Source organism: Gopherus evgoodei, chromosome 13, assembly GCF_007399415.2.
Source record: "Gopherus evgoodei ecotype Sinaloan lineage chromosome 13, rGopEvg1_v1.p, whole genome shotgun sequence".
Classification (NCBI taxonomy): Eukaryota; Metazoa; Chordata; order Testudines; family Testudinidae; genus Gopherus; species Gopherus evgoodei.
The window spans coordinates 5,519,648-5,534,292 of record NC_044334.1 but is presented as its reverse complement, the minus strand read 5'-3'; the positions used below and the strand labels follow the sequence as shown (position 1 = coordinate 5,534,292).

General features: G+C 48.9%; 1 protein-coding gene across 5 annotated transcripts in view; it reads left to right on the top strand.

Moving 5' to 3' along the window:
* ACAD10 (acyl-CoA dehydrogenase family member 10) overlaps window positions 1–14,645 on the top strand; it is a 31,509-nt gene that overhangs the window by 15,827 nt on the left and 1,037 nt on the right. For 3 of the 5 annotated variants that reach the window (XM_030582705.1, XM_030582706.1, XM_030582710.1), the window contains exons 11-20: window positions 1,147–1,292; window positions 3,329–3,502; window positions 5,215–5,606; window positions 6,813–6,953; window positions 8,339–8,476; window positions 9,150–9,240; window positions 10,312–10,470; window positions 11,693–11,865; window positions 13,714–13,857; window positions 14,248–14,325. In XM_030582705.1, coding sequence (XP_030438565.1) covers window positions 1,147–1,292; window positions 3,329–3,502; window positions 5,215–5,606; window positions 6,813–6,953; window positions 8,339–8,476; window positions 9,150–9,240; window positions 10,312–10,470; window positions 11,693–11,865; window positions 13,714–13,857; window positions 14,248–14,325 — 1,636 coding nt within the window. Of the gene's footprint in view, window positions 1–1,146; window positions 1,293–3,328; window positions 3,503–5,214; window positions 5,607–6,812; window positions 6,954–8,338; window positions 8,477–9,149; window positions 9,241–10,311; window positions 10,471–11,692; window positions 11,866–13,713; window positions 13,901–14,247; window positions 14,326–14,645 lie in introns of all 5 variants that reach the window. The other 2 variants (XM_030582707.1, XM_030582709.1) reach the window with 2 other exon arrangements.

The following is a 14,645-nucleotide window of genomic DNA, read 5'->3' as shown; positions in this document are numbered from 1 at the left end:
GGAGCATGACACAGCTTCTGCTCTGTAACACTTCAGTCTGCTGGCTGAACGATTATTATTGTTTATTATTTGTATTACCATAGTGCCTAGGAGAACCCCATTGTGCTCAACACTGTTCAAACTCAGAACAAAGTGTGGGTCCCTGCCCCAAAGACCTTACAATCCAAACATAGGAGCTGGTCCTCTAACTTGTAGAAATCAGAGCTGGAAAGGATCTGTTATCTCCCTGTAGTCTGTGCCCTGGGAGCCAGGGCAGGATCGGCCCCTATAAATCATTTCTAGTTCTCAGTGCCTGGGGAGTGGCATGCACTCTATAAATAAATAATAAGCAATGACCTGACTGCTCTGCTCCCACCTTTCCCCTCAAGGAGAGTATCCCAGTCTAATCTGTCTCACTCTCCACCGTCTTAATATTATCCCATTGTGCATAATTATACCTCTTGGATGTTCCCATCCCGCCTTGCAGACAGCTCTCATTCACTTGCCTTGCAAGAGCCTGGCTCTTCCTTTGCATTTCTGATGCTGCATGGTGGAGCCGTATGGTGGATCACTAACTCATCCAGACGTGAAGCATTGCAGTTTCCTTCACCAATAAAACTCCTAGTTGTGAGTGGAGTGAGTGGGTTATTTGCATCTCAGCAGGAGCCTTTCACACCCCATTATCCCAGCCAACCTCTGTGCAAACTCTTGGAAGTCTCTAGTCTACACCACACAAAATGTCAGTGGAAAACAGTTTGGAATCTTGAATCACTAACAAATTATAAGTGTTGGCTTAAAATGACCAATAAATCCCTTCTGAAATTGACTTGAAGTCTGTCATCTTTGAGTTGGCACATGCCATAGTTTCTGTTAGTGATCTGAGATCCTAAACTGTCTTGTTTATCTCTTTAAACCATGTCAGTTCACAATTAACCAGCCAGAAGGTTGAACAACTTAAGCCTCTTCTGTCCATCACTTCCCAGAGCTGAGCTCTCTGCTTCCACAGCCCTCCCAAAAGAGCTAGTGATATAGAATCAATCCCCCAGCTAGCACAGAGTTCCAGGTCACTTGTTTAACTGAGACTAAACAACTGTCAGGAATGCTGCTCCCTCCGATGAGTGTTTTTTCTCTCAGAACTTATCTAAACCCTTCCCCTTTCTCATCCAGGCTGGATAACCTGATTTTTCATCCAGAGGGTCCAGAAGTCCTTGCTGTCCTCGACTGGGAACTTTCTACCTTAGGAGATCCCATCTCTGATGTGGCGTACAACTGCATGGCCCACTATATGCCTTCTGACTTGGATATATTGAAAGGTACAGTGTGTCCTCCTGGGGAAGGCACAGATTGCTTCCTATTTTGAACGTTTTACAAATAAAGAGCTGGGAAACATTGTTTAGAAAGTGCCAGGACTGTTGTGAAGGGTGCTCAGCTGGAAATGTGACTCAGTGCTTCAGACAAGGGCTCCCTTTCTTATCTCATCCTATCACCACCTCTACCTTTTCTCACCTCCCTAAAGAATCCTCTTCTCTCCTTGGTGTTGACATCTTCAGATATACATAGCCAGGGCCAGCGCAACCCATTAGGCGACCTAGGTGGTTGCCTAGGACACTCATATTTGGGGGGCGATGACCGCGGCGGCCAGATCTTCGGCCGCTCCGGTTGTTGGCGGTATTTCAAGGGCGGAACCTTCTGCTGCCTCTGTCGGGGTGGCATTTTGGAGGCGTGATCTTCTGCCGCCTCTGTCGGGGGTGACAATTTGGGGGCGGGACCTTCCGTTGCCTCTGTCAGGGGCCGTATTTTGGGGGCGGGACCTTCAGCCGCCTAGGGCGCCAAAAAAGCTGGCGGCGCTCCTGTATGTAGCTGATTCTTGTGTCCAATTGCTTAGCCTCCCTGAAAATATTTAGCCCTTCTAATCTTCTCAGGACTCAATCCCTCCAGCCCCCTACCATTTTTTGTTACTGTCCTTTGAACTTCCTCTTGTTTGCCAGTATCCTTTTGGTATGAAGATGCCCAGAAGTGAACACAGTGTTCCTGTCATTGTTCTGGTTGCAGAACCATTGAGAGAGCAATTGTCACCACTCAGCTTTGTGATGTGATGTCTCTGTGTATTTAGCCCCAAAGCAACATAGGACTAGAAAATACAGGTGTTGAGGCCAGTAGTATGGAGGGTTTGAGGAAAACCTTGGTTTGCAGATTGTAAATGCCACTTAAAATAAAAAAGGGTTTTGATTCCCCCTCCTCCCCCCATCCTCACTGCCCTGTCTTTATCAAAAACAAAGTAATTTTAAAACTCTGGAAGTCATTTTCTGCAAAAATGTATTGAAGCAAATATCTTTTCTTTCAGGCTGAAATTCTGTGAGCCATGCTGTGAGCCAGATCGAAAGGATTTTTGTCCCATTTATAAACTCCATGAAATTAGAGGCTTATAAAAAATAGTGGCACCAGTAGTGGTATTGCAAAGCTAGAGATTAGAAAGATGAGAAATTTACTGCTGCATCAAGCAGGAAGAAGATTAACAGAGGAAAAATGGCCCGATTAAATTCAAAACTGCCCAGGACACATTCAGAATAGTTAGTGATTAGTGCAGGAAGTTCTGTTTGTACTCGGATTCAGTAGAAACCACTATGACTGGCAGTGGTTTTGTTCTTTTATAACAGTGTTTCCCAAACTTGGGAGGCTGCTTGTGTAAGGAAAGTCCCTGGTGGGCCGGCCAGTTTGTTTACCTGCCACATCTGCAGGTTTGGCCGATCGCAGCTCCCACTGGCCGCGGTTTGCTGCTCCAGGCCAATGAGAGCTGCTGGAAGTGGCAGCCAGTACGTCCCTCGGCCCACGCCGCTTCCCACAGTTCCCATTGGCCTGAAGCAGAAAACCACGGCCAGCGGGATCCGCGATCGGCCGAACCTGCAGACAGGGCAGGTACACAAACCGGCCGGGCCTGCCAAGGGTTTTCCAAGCGGCGTCCCAAGTTTGGGAAACACTGTTTTATAAGAAGGGTAGTTTGGGATAAAGATACTGCAATCACATGCTGCCTGCCTTGGTAAAGGCCAAATTCCTACAGAGACTTGTCAGTCTTCTTCTGCCGATGTAAATTCAAGTATCTGTTAGAGGCAGAGGGTAATTTCACCTCATTTTAGCTTGGTCCTGAGCCTCTCCAGAGCTAATTTGTCCCTGGTTATAGGTGGGCTTACGATTCAGACACACCAAAGTTTGGAACCTGAGAGCAGAAAGGCCATTGCTTTATCCACCGAGCATGTGTGCCAGCCATGAAACTAACAGAATCCATAGAACTATCTGACTGTCTTTGAGAACACCACCTGCCTAGTCATTGTTATGCCGGATTCTCTTTCAGGTTTGAAGGACTGTGATGTAACACAGCTGGGAATTCCCACAGCAGAGGAGTATTTTCAGATGTATTGTGAGCACATGGGAATTCCACCCATTGAGAACTGGAATTTCTACATGGCCTTTTCCTTTTTCAGAGTGGCCGCCATCTTGCAGGGTGTGTACAAACGCTCGCTCACAGGTGAGAAAATGAAGCCAGCCCCTGAATGTTCAATTGATGCCACATGTATTAGGATGGAGGCTTATCTATCCTCTATATGCTGCACACACACTGTCCACCCACAGCCACACAGAAGAGATGTCCATGCTGTACCAGTGTAGTAGTGTTTAACCACTGGCCGGGAGGTGACTTCAGTTACAGATGTCTGTACAGTAGCTTGTGTAGCAGTATTGCACCTCTAGAGGGCATCATGATACATTTTGAGCGGCTCTGAAATTCCGGCCGGTAGAAGGCAATAGTGACTTATACAGTGTGGCATGATTGAGGGACAAATGTTGCAAGTTTTACTAGAAGGGCTAAGGTGGCTTGTGGCTGCAGCTGGACATTAGGAGATCTGGGTTCACGTCCCAGCTCGGTCTCTGAATCTCTTTGTGATGATGGGCAGGTCACCCGGGGTACGTACAGTCAGACTGAGCACTGCCCCCACTTTTTATAGACAAAGTCCGTGCCCATAGAGCCTACACCTGTAAAAAGAATATAACTGGAGGGGCACACACTCGGATTTGGCACTCAGTCTGTGAGGCTGGGTTCCTTTGGGATTTGCCTTGATGATGATACTCTGATTGGCACTTGCATTTCAGTTTCAGGCCCAAAAGGTGCCATCCTGAAAATGAACTCTTCCCCTTCCTCAGAGGAGTGACGGAGGACTTAATTCCTTAATGTTCGTGAGGTGTGGGAGGGGGCCAAGGGTTATTATTCAAAGAGAAATAGTTAAGAGCCCACAACTACTACAGAACGAATCCTGCCTTGGAAGGCTTTGGCCTGGAGGCTAGTTGGAATGCCACGCAGCGAGCTGTGTTTGCTCAGATAGCCATCTGTAATAGAGGAGTGGTTTCTGCAGACAAGCACAAAGATGAAGAGAACAGTGTGTTTTACTAGCTGTTGCGTTTTGCTGCATTGCAAGGTCTGATGTGGTTACTGGGCGGGGCGGCTGTAGGTGAGCACCAGTATCTGCCTGATTGCTGCCCTCTACCCCAGAGCTGGCCACTTTTCAGCGAGGCTGCATGTATATTGTGAAGGGCTTTGGGAGCAATATTAACCATACCCAGCACCTGGCCTGCTGTCATCACATGCCGAGTCAAAGACCAGGAAACACAGCTCAAAGCTTGCCTGACCCTTGTGCCTCGGAGGAACGGAAGTGGGGTGACTGCTATTGCAGATGATGAATCTGCGAACAAGAGGAGAAATGTTGGATGGCTTTGCATGAGATCACAGAAGCAAAGCCCAGGCCTTTGGTACATGTGCAAAAAGCTTGGTACCACTACTTGGTGCTCTTGGTGGTTCACTAGCACAAGGAAACCATGGAAAGGGATGGACGTTAGTCTGTTAAGCTGAGAGAGGAATCCGTAATCACCCTGGGTCCTGCATAGTGTCCAGTCCCCCTTCACTGCAGCACAGTGCATCCCTCCTTGCTTTGCTCATTTCAGACTCATCCACTGGGTTATTCAGGGCTGACTCTAGGCACTGTGTCCTCCCAGGCTAGGGCGGCTCAGACGTTACCCTACTAGGGACTCTCTTGGTGTTTAATCAGAGAAACTGTGACATCGTTGTCACGTCCCTTATACAATAATCCTGCAGCGCCAGCGCTGAGTGCTAGTGTGTGCTGGTGGTTTGGAGCTTTGTCATGTGGACTCTCTAAGCAGACGGGGATTATTAACCACTTTCATTTCAAGCAGGTCAAGCAAGCTCAACTGCAGCTGAAGGCAGCGGAAAGCAGGTGGAGCTCATGGCCAACTTAGCATGGGACTTTGCTACAAAAGAAGGATTTCGAGTGTTTAAAGAATGTTCAGCTGCAAAACCTTTAGCAAGACCTTACAGTACCTGGACCAGGAATGGGGCATTCTCCAGGAGAAACTATGTCACCATGGCACCTTCCTCACCAGCTCATACTTCCAAACCTCATCTTATTCTTTCTCCTGACGGCCTTCCCAGGAGAGCCCAGGATCTTTACCACAAGCTGAGGAGATTCATGGAAATCCATGTCTATCCTGCTGAGCAGGTTCTGAGAGATCATCAGGTTTCACAGTCTAGATGGACTCCACATCCTCTTATAGAAGAGCTGAAGGTAAGTCATACTTCTGCTTAAAGTAACAATGCCTCCAAGCCTGGGTCTGTAAGATGGCACATTGACTGTAAAGCTCAGCTCCCAGGACGCCTCTGAGCCAGAGCTGTGCACTTTCCTGATCAAATCATGTATCTGCTCCTGTCAGTCCACAGATCCAATACAGTAAGAGAGGGGGAGCTGGAGTCTCATCTGGCTTGTACACCATCAGCTCAATTCTGACTGCAGAATTTGTATTATGGGTGGCAGTGACTTAAGTGGGGAACCAGCTTGACTCCCAGAGCCTAGGGAAAGTTTACAGGGCTGGGAATGAAGTCATGGAAAGAGGCAGTAAATACAGAGCCCACATCATCATGTAAACTGACTGACTACAGTTGCATTTTTCAGGGAAATATTTGTCCTGGGCATCTTCTGGTAGGTGTAGCCCCTCTATCATGTCTCCCATTTCGTGGATATGAGCCAGCCCCTACTTCTGACCAAGTTGTCTGGGCTGCATTGGCTCAGTGACTTGCTCACTCAAAATCCTGTCTTGTGTATTAACCTGCCCATATCCCAACACAGTTCCTGACCTAATGGGCGCTGTCTTCCATTACACGTCATACTGGCTATCTCCTGAATTTGATCTTTGGAGCTGTGGAAGAAGGATTGAGGGAGGGACTTCTACAAGTACAGTGTAACTGTGATCTTCATTTTTATACAAGAGGGCCTGGGCATTAGGAGATTTGTCCTTGGGGCCTGAGTCTGAACCCACACCACATGTCCCCACTGACTTTAAAGGACTTACTCCTGATTTACGCTGCTGTAATTGGCCAGAATCAAGCTCTTCAGGTCCAAATCATTCTCCAGTCCAAAGCCATCTCTCTACTATCACGCTAGTGTTTGTCCCTCTTATAGGCTGCACGTGATGTTTCCATAGATCGATAGGACTAAACTCACCCCTGGTGTAACACCATTGACTTCAATAGGCCAATACCAAGCTGACTCTGACGCACTGTCTTTAGCTTGTCTCTTCCCCACCGCTTTGGGTGTTTGTCTGTGATGAGTGGGAAAAGCAGAATTCAGGCCTCAGCTCTTCTCAGCAGATCCCAGCATTGTTGGGTTGTCCTTCCTGCATCCATGCCCGTCGGGGGTCTCTATGGGCAGGAAGATGTCCCCTTACACCTGAGAGCAGAATTGTGCCCAAAGTGTCATGCTGTTCCATTCTTTAAGGACAAGGCAAAGTCTGAAGGACTGTGGAACCTTTTTTTACCCGTGGAGAGTGATCCAGAAGTGAAATATGGAGCAGGCCTCACAAACCAAGAGTTTTCCCATTTGTGTGAGCTCATGGGAACATCACTGTTTGCGCCCGAGGTACCTGCTTTAAGCTTCACTAAGTCATCTGGGGTGGTGGAGGGGAAAGACGCGGTCTGGGTGAGGGATTCTTAGCTAGCCCTCTGTTGCTGGAATATTTACAGGTCTATCCACTGCACTACTGCCCCCTGCACACATTTCCTCCCTCCTCTCCCGATTGCTCCTACCCTGGCACCTGGCTGCTTTGAATCTGAATGATAATGCTGCCTTTGCAGTGTGTATTTGTGCTATTTGGGAGGGTCTGTGCTGGCCAGAATGTGGCCCATTGTGCGCTATGCTAGTCAGCCCAGCACCAGCCCCTGATGGAATCACGTGTGCGGGTTTCCAGTATAGCATGGAGCCATTCTAGCCAGGCTCCTACAAAGGGTTTCACCCTGGCCTACATTGCCTGGGGTGTGGGGTAGGAGCCTCTTTCCTGCTCCAGTACTACCAGGCAGTAACAGGGCAGGATCTCACCATATTCTTAAGGGACAGCTGGCTGCAGCACACACACCACCCAAGGGGGTTGCCAGTAAGGGGACTTGGCCAGCTGCTCCGTAGTGTGCAGTCCCTCGATCTGTGTGTTCCCACTTAGTAGTTTAAAAGATAAGAAATAAAACCAAGCTGAATGTTAAGGTTCGAGCCTCCAGGCAGTTGCAGATCATTTAATTGAGTGAAGGAGTGTGAATGACACAATGGGTGATTTAAAATAAAAAACTTTATTTATAGTTAGTTAAAGCCAACAGGCCTTCCACTTAACCACGCTCTGCACTGACCCTCGCATTCTAGGGTGGAGTGATGCAGTGAGGAGGTTCTCGGGCCGCAGATGGCCTGCTGGCCGGAACTCTGAGACCCCTGCTATAATAGAGAGTGCATTTTTCAAAATATTAACGTGATTTAAAACACTTGTGGAAACCAGTTAGGATCAAACTGTGTTTAAAACATGACCTGGGGTTCTGCCATAACTCATCTCTAACTGGCTTCTGAATTGGCTCACGTCACTTTACTCATATTGTACCTGGCCTTGCTTGATTATTGTCAAGCCATTTTCAGGAAATAGATTTTTGGGTCCACTTACATTTCTATGTATTATAAGAAAACATCATCTGTCTAGGCTACAGTGTGCGCTAGCCCCGGGTGCATGCTGCTCCCCCTCGGCATTCTGCTGTGTGCTGGCTCGGGGACCTGTCTCTGCAATGCAGCTTCCACCCCAAGGGCAACATCTTTGCCCTTAGCTCTGGCCTTTAGAAACCAGCGTGAGCTTGTGTCGTCTCCATTTCCTGATGCTTTGGAATGGGCTTTTGGCAGTCAGAAGTAGCTGTGCAGTTTGAGGTTGACCCACAAACTCCCTTTCCCAACAAACATGCCTCTGCTGTGCTACTGGTGCTTGGCTTCCCCCCCTCCAGATATTCAACTGCTCTGCCCCTGACACTGGGAACATGGAGGTGCTGGTTCGATATGGGACGGAAGAGCAGAAGGAACGCTGGCTGCAGCCTCTGTTGGACGGGAAGATACGCTCGTGCTTTGCTATGACTGAGCCGCAGGTCAGAATCGCTGTCCAGTCAACCACACAGTGGAGTACAGTAGAACCTTGCTGATCCACGCCATACAACGGCGCTCCCCGTTCTCAGTGCTAGCCGTTGTTATACTCCCTGGCCAAGGTTTTCAAAAGTGGCTCATGATTTTGGGAGCCCAACCTGAGACCCTTCAAAGGGACCTGCTTTTTGCTCAGCAATTTCAGAAAATCACATTCGTTTAAAGTGTCTGTTGGAGGCACTCAAAATCACCAGTCGCTTTCCAGTAATCTTGGCCACCATGTTTCTTAAGCTGTGCTCTTGTGCAGTTAGTGGTAATTATGAAGTGTAACAAAGTGTTTTCATTAAATTACTGTCTAGCTGTCAGACTCAACCAGCTGACTACTCGATTGGCAGAAGGGCTGGGTACCCCTTTCTAGGGAAGCTGCAGGTGCTCAGCACCACCAGGAGTCAGGCCTGGAGTCCATTGTGTGACTACCCAGCTTTGCTTTTAGAGGTGTTTGCTCACTCGGTTGTTCAGCTGAGCTGGGGTTCCCAGCCTTTGCTGTGCTGAGCTCTGCCAGCTTCAGGCAATGACTTCTCGCCTGCCAAGCCACCTGATTACAATGTCTGAAACTTCTCTCCGGCCCCTCTGAGGCTGAGAGAAGCTAGCGGATTCGGAACTGAAAGAGTTTCTGCTTAGGTTGCTTCATCTGATGCCACCAACATCGAATCTTCAGTCGTAGAAGAAAAGGGTTTCTACATTCTAAATGGGCATAAATGGTGGATTTCAGGTACATTCCAATACACACACGGTCTCCGTCACAGAGCCGTGTGATCCCTTGGCTGCCTGCTGTGGTGTGAAGCTGTCCTCTTGCATCTTGTCTCCAGGGTGCTGATCTAAAACAGCTCTTGAAAGGGACCCTGGGCCCTGACTTGCACTCAGCCCTCGCTTACGAAGGGTCAGATTCTGAACTCAGTTAAACCAGTGTAAATCCAGCGTAATTTCACTGTCTTGAATGGAGATACTGTGGGTTTACGCCAGAGTAATGGAGAGCAGAATTGCTATATGCTAAGCCAAGAGTTCAAACAGCACTGTTCTGTTTCACGTACAGTTGTGACTGTTACAGGCATTTGTGCATTAGACGCTGCCGTGACCCCCCGAATGGCCCTCTAGGAAATGCTTTTGCTGCAGCCTTCAGCTTTATGTTAAATCATTAGGAAAACATCCTCTTTTCGAATGATAAAATACAGGGCGTCTGGTGGCACATGGGGTTGCTAATGGGACAGTGAGGCTTTCACCTGTAGGCAGCCGTTCTAATCCTACCTGGGTCAGTAATGGCTGCAAGCTGTTACCATCCACTGGTTGCCGGCTGTCAAATGAGTCGGGTGGTCTCGGTTCAGTTCCCAGTAGGCAGTAATGAACACCTGTGTTGGCAGTTCCAGCAGAGAAGCCAAGGTCTGAATGAGCCTTGAAGAGCCTTCTCCCCTCCAGGTGGTCCCTCCGTCACAGGGATGGGTGGGGTGATGTGGGAAAGCTTGAATTTGCCTGGTAATTCCACAGTAATTGTGGATAAAGGACTTCAGAGCCTTTATCGGAGCCCGGAGTTCTCACGCCAGCTCTCATCTCTTCTGTTAACTCTTGAAACAAACTATCAAATCAAATAACCAGGTCCTGAATTAGCTACAGCTAAAATGGCTGGATTTGCTCTGCTCTCTTAAATGGCTAAGTCAGAATTAGACACAGGCACCAAATTCACCCCAATGTGCCTTCGCTGCAATGAGTGTTGTTTCCCTGCGGATTGATTGGGTCTGAGGTTTACAGCACCAGTCAGTCTAGTTCTCATTGTGTCTTTTCCTGGCAGGGGCTCTGGATCCTCGCTGCCAGCTCTGTGTGTTTATGGGGAAGACCAACCCTGAAGCCCAGCGCCACAAACAACAGTCAATGCTCTTAGTTCCCATGGACACTCCAGGCATAACAGTCACCAGGCCTCTCAGTGTGTTTGGTGAAGAAGATCCCCCAGGTGAGGCAAAGAGCTAGCTCAGTTTGTAACTGACATGCCTTGACAGCTCTGCTTTGTCCACTGAATTATTCTGGTTTTGAAAGGGCACATGTTGTGGGCACCTCTGATACACTGGCCCTAGCTTCTGTGGGACCACACTGTGCCTTGCCTCTCCATATCATGTGGGCATTACTGTCCTGTGGATCAGGGACCTGGGGCCCAGAACGGGGAAATAACTTGCCTGAGGTCACATGGGGTGGTGGCGGAGCTGGGACTAGAACCTAGGTCTCCTGACTCCGTTCTTTACGTCACTCATGCACTCTTCCATTGTCCCTGGTACATAGTCGAGCAGGGTTGTCTATTATCCAGAGCAGGGGACTGGGAGTAAGGACTCCTGGGTCCTCTTCCCAGTTCTGCCACTGACTCACAGTGGGCAAATCACATGACCTCTTTGTGCCTCAGTTCAATAACACCTGCCTCCCAAGGCGTCAGTGCAGGTTACTGACCGTGTAAGGCTCGGGAGTGAAAGGTGTAGTAGAAACGGGCAGCCCAGTGGTATGAGAAATAATCATTCATGGAGTATGTTATGATGCTACTTCCTTTTAAAGCAAACACTGGAATCCTGGGGCTACATTCCCCGCTACAGCCTGTAGCACATTGTTAAAACATCCCAGTGACATTAACATCACATTGTATTTAATTACTTAATTAGTTTTTTCAGCCAAAAAACCCTATAGAGGATTTTTTGAGCTGTTGAGTCTTTAAGTGACGTTTCCTGGCTCTTTGACAAAGAGAAACCACAGCAAACCCTGTATTTCAGTCCATTTAGCATTGGACATGGTTTCTAGTGCACAGTCTGTGCATGCGGAACTACAGGAAGGGGCTGTGGTTGGGGGAGCTGGGAATAACAAGGAATTGGCTGGCTCTGATGATGGGAGCTGGAAAGTGCTGATAACAGAACGGGGAGAAGCCTCCCACCAACCTTTCTGCCTTGGCTTTGACTTTTTTTTTGTTCAAGCTCTGGAAAGAAACCAGCAAACCTCAACGTTTGTTAATCCTGGTGAGAATCCGAGTTAATAGCTCACTTGCCTGCTCCTGGCGGGTGAGAGACCATTTCGGAGCTGCATGGGCTCTGGAAGAGCCAGGAACAGAGGAATGGGAAGAAATTCAAACTTCCTGCATGCGGGGATGTATCCAGTGAGTGACGCTGCTGAGCTTGTGCATTCTGTCCCTCCCTTTGCAGCTGGCCATGGGGAGATCTTATTTGAAAATGTGCGAGTGCCCAAAGAAAATATACTGCTGGGACCTGGCCGAGGCTTTGAAATTGCACAAGGGAGACTAGGGCCCGGCCGGATCCACCACTGCATGAGGCTCGTTGGCTATTCCGAAAGGGCGCTGGCGCTCATGAAGGAGCGAGTGAGTATTGCTGCAGGTTCGACGGGGTTCCTGTCTCCTCAGTTATCTTATGCAACTGCATTCCAAGTGCTGCCTTATCTGCATTTCAGTCTGATTGGCTCTAGCATCATATTTCTCAGCAGACTGTCACTGTAGTGTATAAACACCTTTAATCCATTTTAGCAGCATATCTTCCTGACACCCACAGCGCCATGGGTAGCAGGAAACAGTCCACTTATCCAGCCTGGCATACAGAAAGAATCAAATCCCCACCCCTGTGAATTCAGCCCGTAGCACTGTATGTTAGAAGCCAAACTACAGTGAGTTATTTGTGGAGTCCTTAGATCTCTAGCAGGGGTGAGAGTTCAGATCAATAAAATATTTCACAAGAACAGCCTCACGAGAGCAAGACACCTGACCAAATGGGTTTCCCCGCCTGACTGAGTACTCCATGGACAAAGGGCTGTTTCACTCCATTGCTTCCCTTTTTCTCATGGGTGGGGAGTTTCTCTCGTGATTAGAGAAATCGCCTGCCCCTGTTTGCAGCTCTGTTCAGCCAAATAAGGCCCCCAGTACAGTCTGAATCTTCCTCCTTCCATTTCCTCCTAAGGGTCGAACTCTTCTGCTTTCCCTAGCGGATTCCTCCTTAGCTGTCTCCAACATCTGGGCCCTTTCCATGTCAGTTCAGAGTGTGCTCAGAACAGCAACTAACCAGGCAATTCATATCCCTGGGATGAAGCCCAGCAACATCCTCGGATACTCCCTGCCAACAGGCAATCGGATCCTGACGCTGGCACCAGAATCATTGTGGTCACCCAAATCTTCCTTTTTAAACACATTCTCAGGCTCTCCACTATTCTGTCCCTCTGTTACACCCCATGCTGCTTCAGTATAGCACAGGGAGGAGAGGTAGCTGGACCAGGTGGTTCCTGAGAGTCTGGGAATCAGCAGGACAGTTAAAATCTAATTGCAGGCTTTTGTGAGATGTCTTAATGCAGGTAGTTTGAAGGCAGCTTTCAGTACCACTCCTGAGTGCTTCACTCCAGATCCTACCTTCCAAGCATATCTGCCTGTGTTAAGCGGACACTGAGGAGGAGGGGGATATACTTTCAAAGTCTCTCTGTTTCTAGAAGGGTGGGGTTCCCTGAGCACTCAAAACTCTCCTCTTTCCACTTTTGTACGAGGGACATTACTTGCTTCTTCCCCTTTTTCCTTCCCTTGCTCAGAATCTGCCTGAATTTCTCCCCCACCTTTATTGGCTTGGAGCAGTAATGGCAGAGGTCAGTTTGTCCCTCTGCATTTTCTCTCCTGTGCAGGCAAAGGGAGTGTTACACAGTGGACCTGCAGCTGTACCACCCTGGCCTATGATCACATTGGTGCTCACGAGCTAAATAGAGTAGGACCTAGTCAATACTTGGATGGCAGACCAGCCAGGAACGTTGCAGGGAATGGGGCTGGGCCCTCTGTCAGCAAGGAATCAACGCTAGGGGGTGCTGTGCTGCTTTTTGGGGATCTGGAAACTTGAGATTCTGACTGTTATTGCACTCTTGGAAGGACTTGAATCCTGAGTCCTGGTTAATTCCATTTTAGGAAGGGTGTCAGTTACCCTTCTAAACAATTCCCCAGGCAATCTGATACAGCATTCTTCACTTCCTGTTCCAAACTGCTATGTAGTGTCACTGTGCCCTGTCAGACAGCAGCCACATAGCACCCCTGAGGTGGCTGCATCCCAGCAATGGATGAAGTGGGTCCCTGTCTAGTTTGCAGGGGCAGTCAGGATGAAAGCTTCTCTGCAGATGTAAGATATTATCACCAGCAAAAATAGCTCTCTAAGCTCAAGGCCCTTAGCCTTCTGTGTGCCTATTGCAGGTGACGTCTCATGTGGCCTTTGGGAAACCCCTAGCTGAACAGGGCACTATCCTGGAAGACATTGCCAAGTCCCGCGCTGAGATTGAGCAGGCCCGGCTTCTTGTCCTGAAGGCTGCCCTCCTTATGGATACAGCTGGCAACAAGGTGTGTGGCTGGGGCCCTCCGGGGGCTAACAGTACCAGCCTGAGTAAGTGCACAGTGAGGACTGCAGCGCTCGGCCCAATGTGCTTAGCTTGTCTGGTCACTGTGGGGGAGTTCTAATGCTTAATCTTTTCCTCCCCAGAGGCCTCAGCAAAAATATAGCTTAAAACGTGAGCTTGGGCCTCTCCTCCTTGGATGTTGGTGCCCATCAGCATTATGAGCAGTCTGTGTTCGAGAGAGGCCCAGGACTGGGATAGCAGGAGGGCTGCAGGCCTAGGCCGGGACCATTGTTTTGGGGAGACCAGAATGGGAATAGCAGGGGCTGCAAGCCAGGACTGAGGAGGGTTCACCAAGCTAGATGGATCTGATGTGTTTGATCCTGTTTCTATACAGGCAGCTGCTCTAGAGATCGCCATGATCAAAATGGTGGCTCCATTGATGGCTCTGCGGGTTGTTGATCGTGCTATCCAGGTGAGCGGGGAATGGTGCACTTGTCATTCATTTCTCTCCCATTCCAGAAGGTTAGAGTTTAGCCCAAACAAAGCGAGCAGTTGCTTGGAGCCCCAAGGTTCTTCTGCTTTCAGCCAACTCCTGCAACTTACGAGTTAGTCCTATCCTCGCCTCCTGGGATGAGGAAACTGCTGCCAGACCTCTTCCTCCTAGACATGATCCCTCTGGGTCAGGACTTAGGCACATTAGCAGGGGCTGGTGTGGGGCAAACTTGTCCTGCTGTTACCTGTGCACTGTTCCTATTCTATGGAGAACCTTCTTCTAGCACTAAATTCACGTGA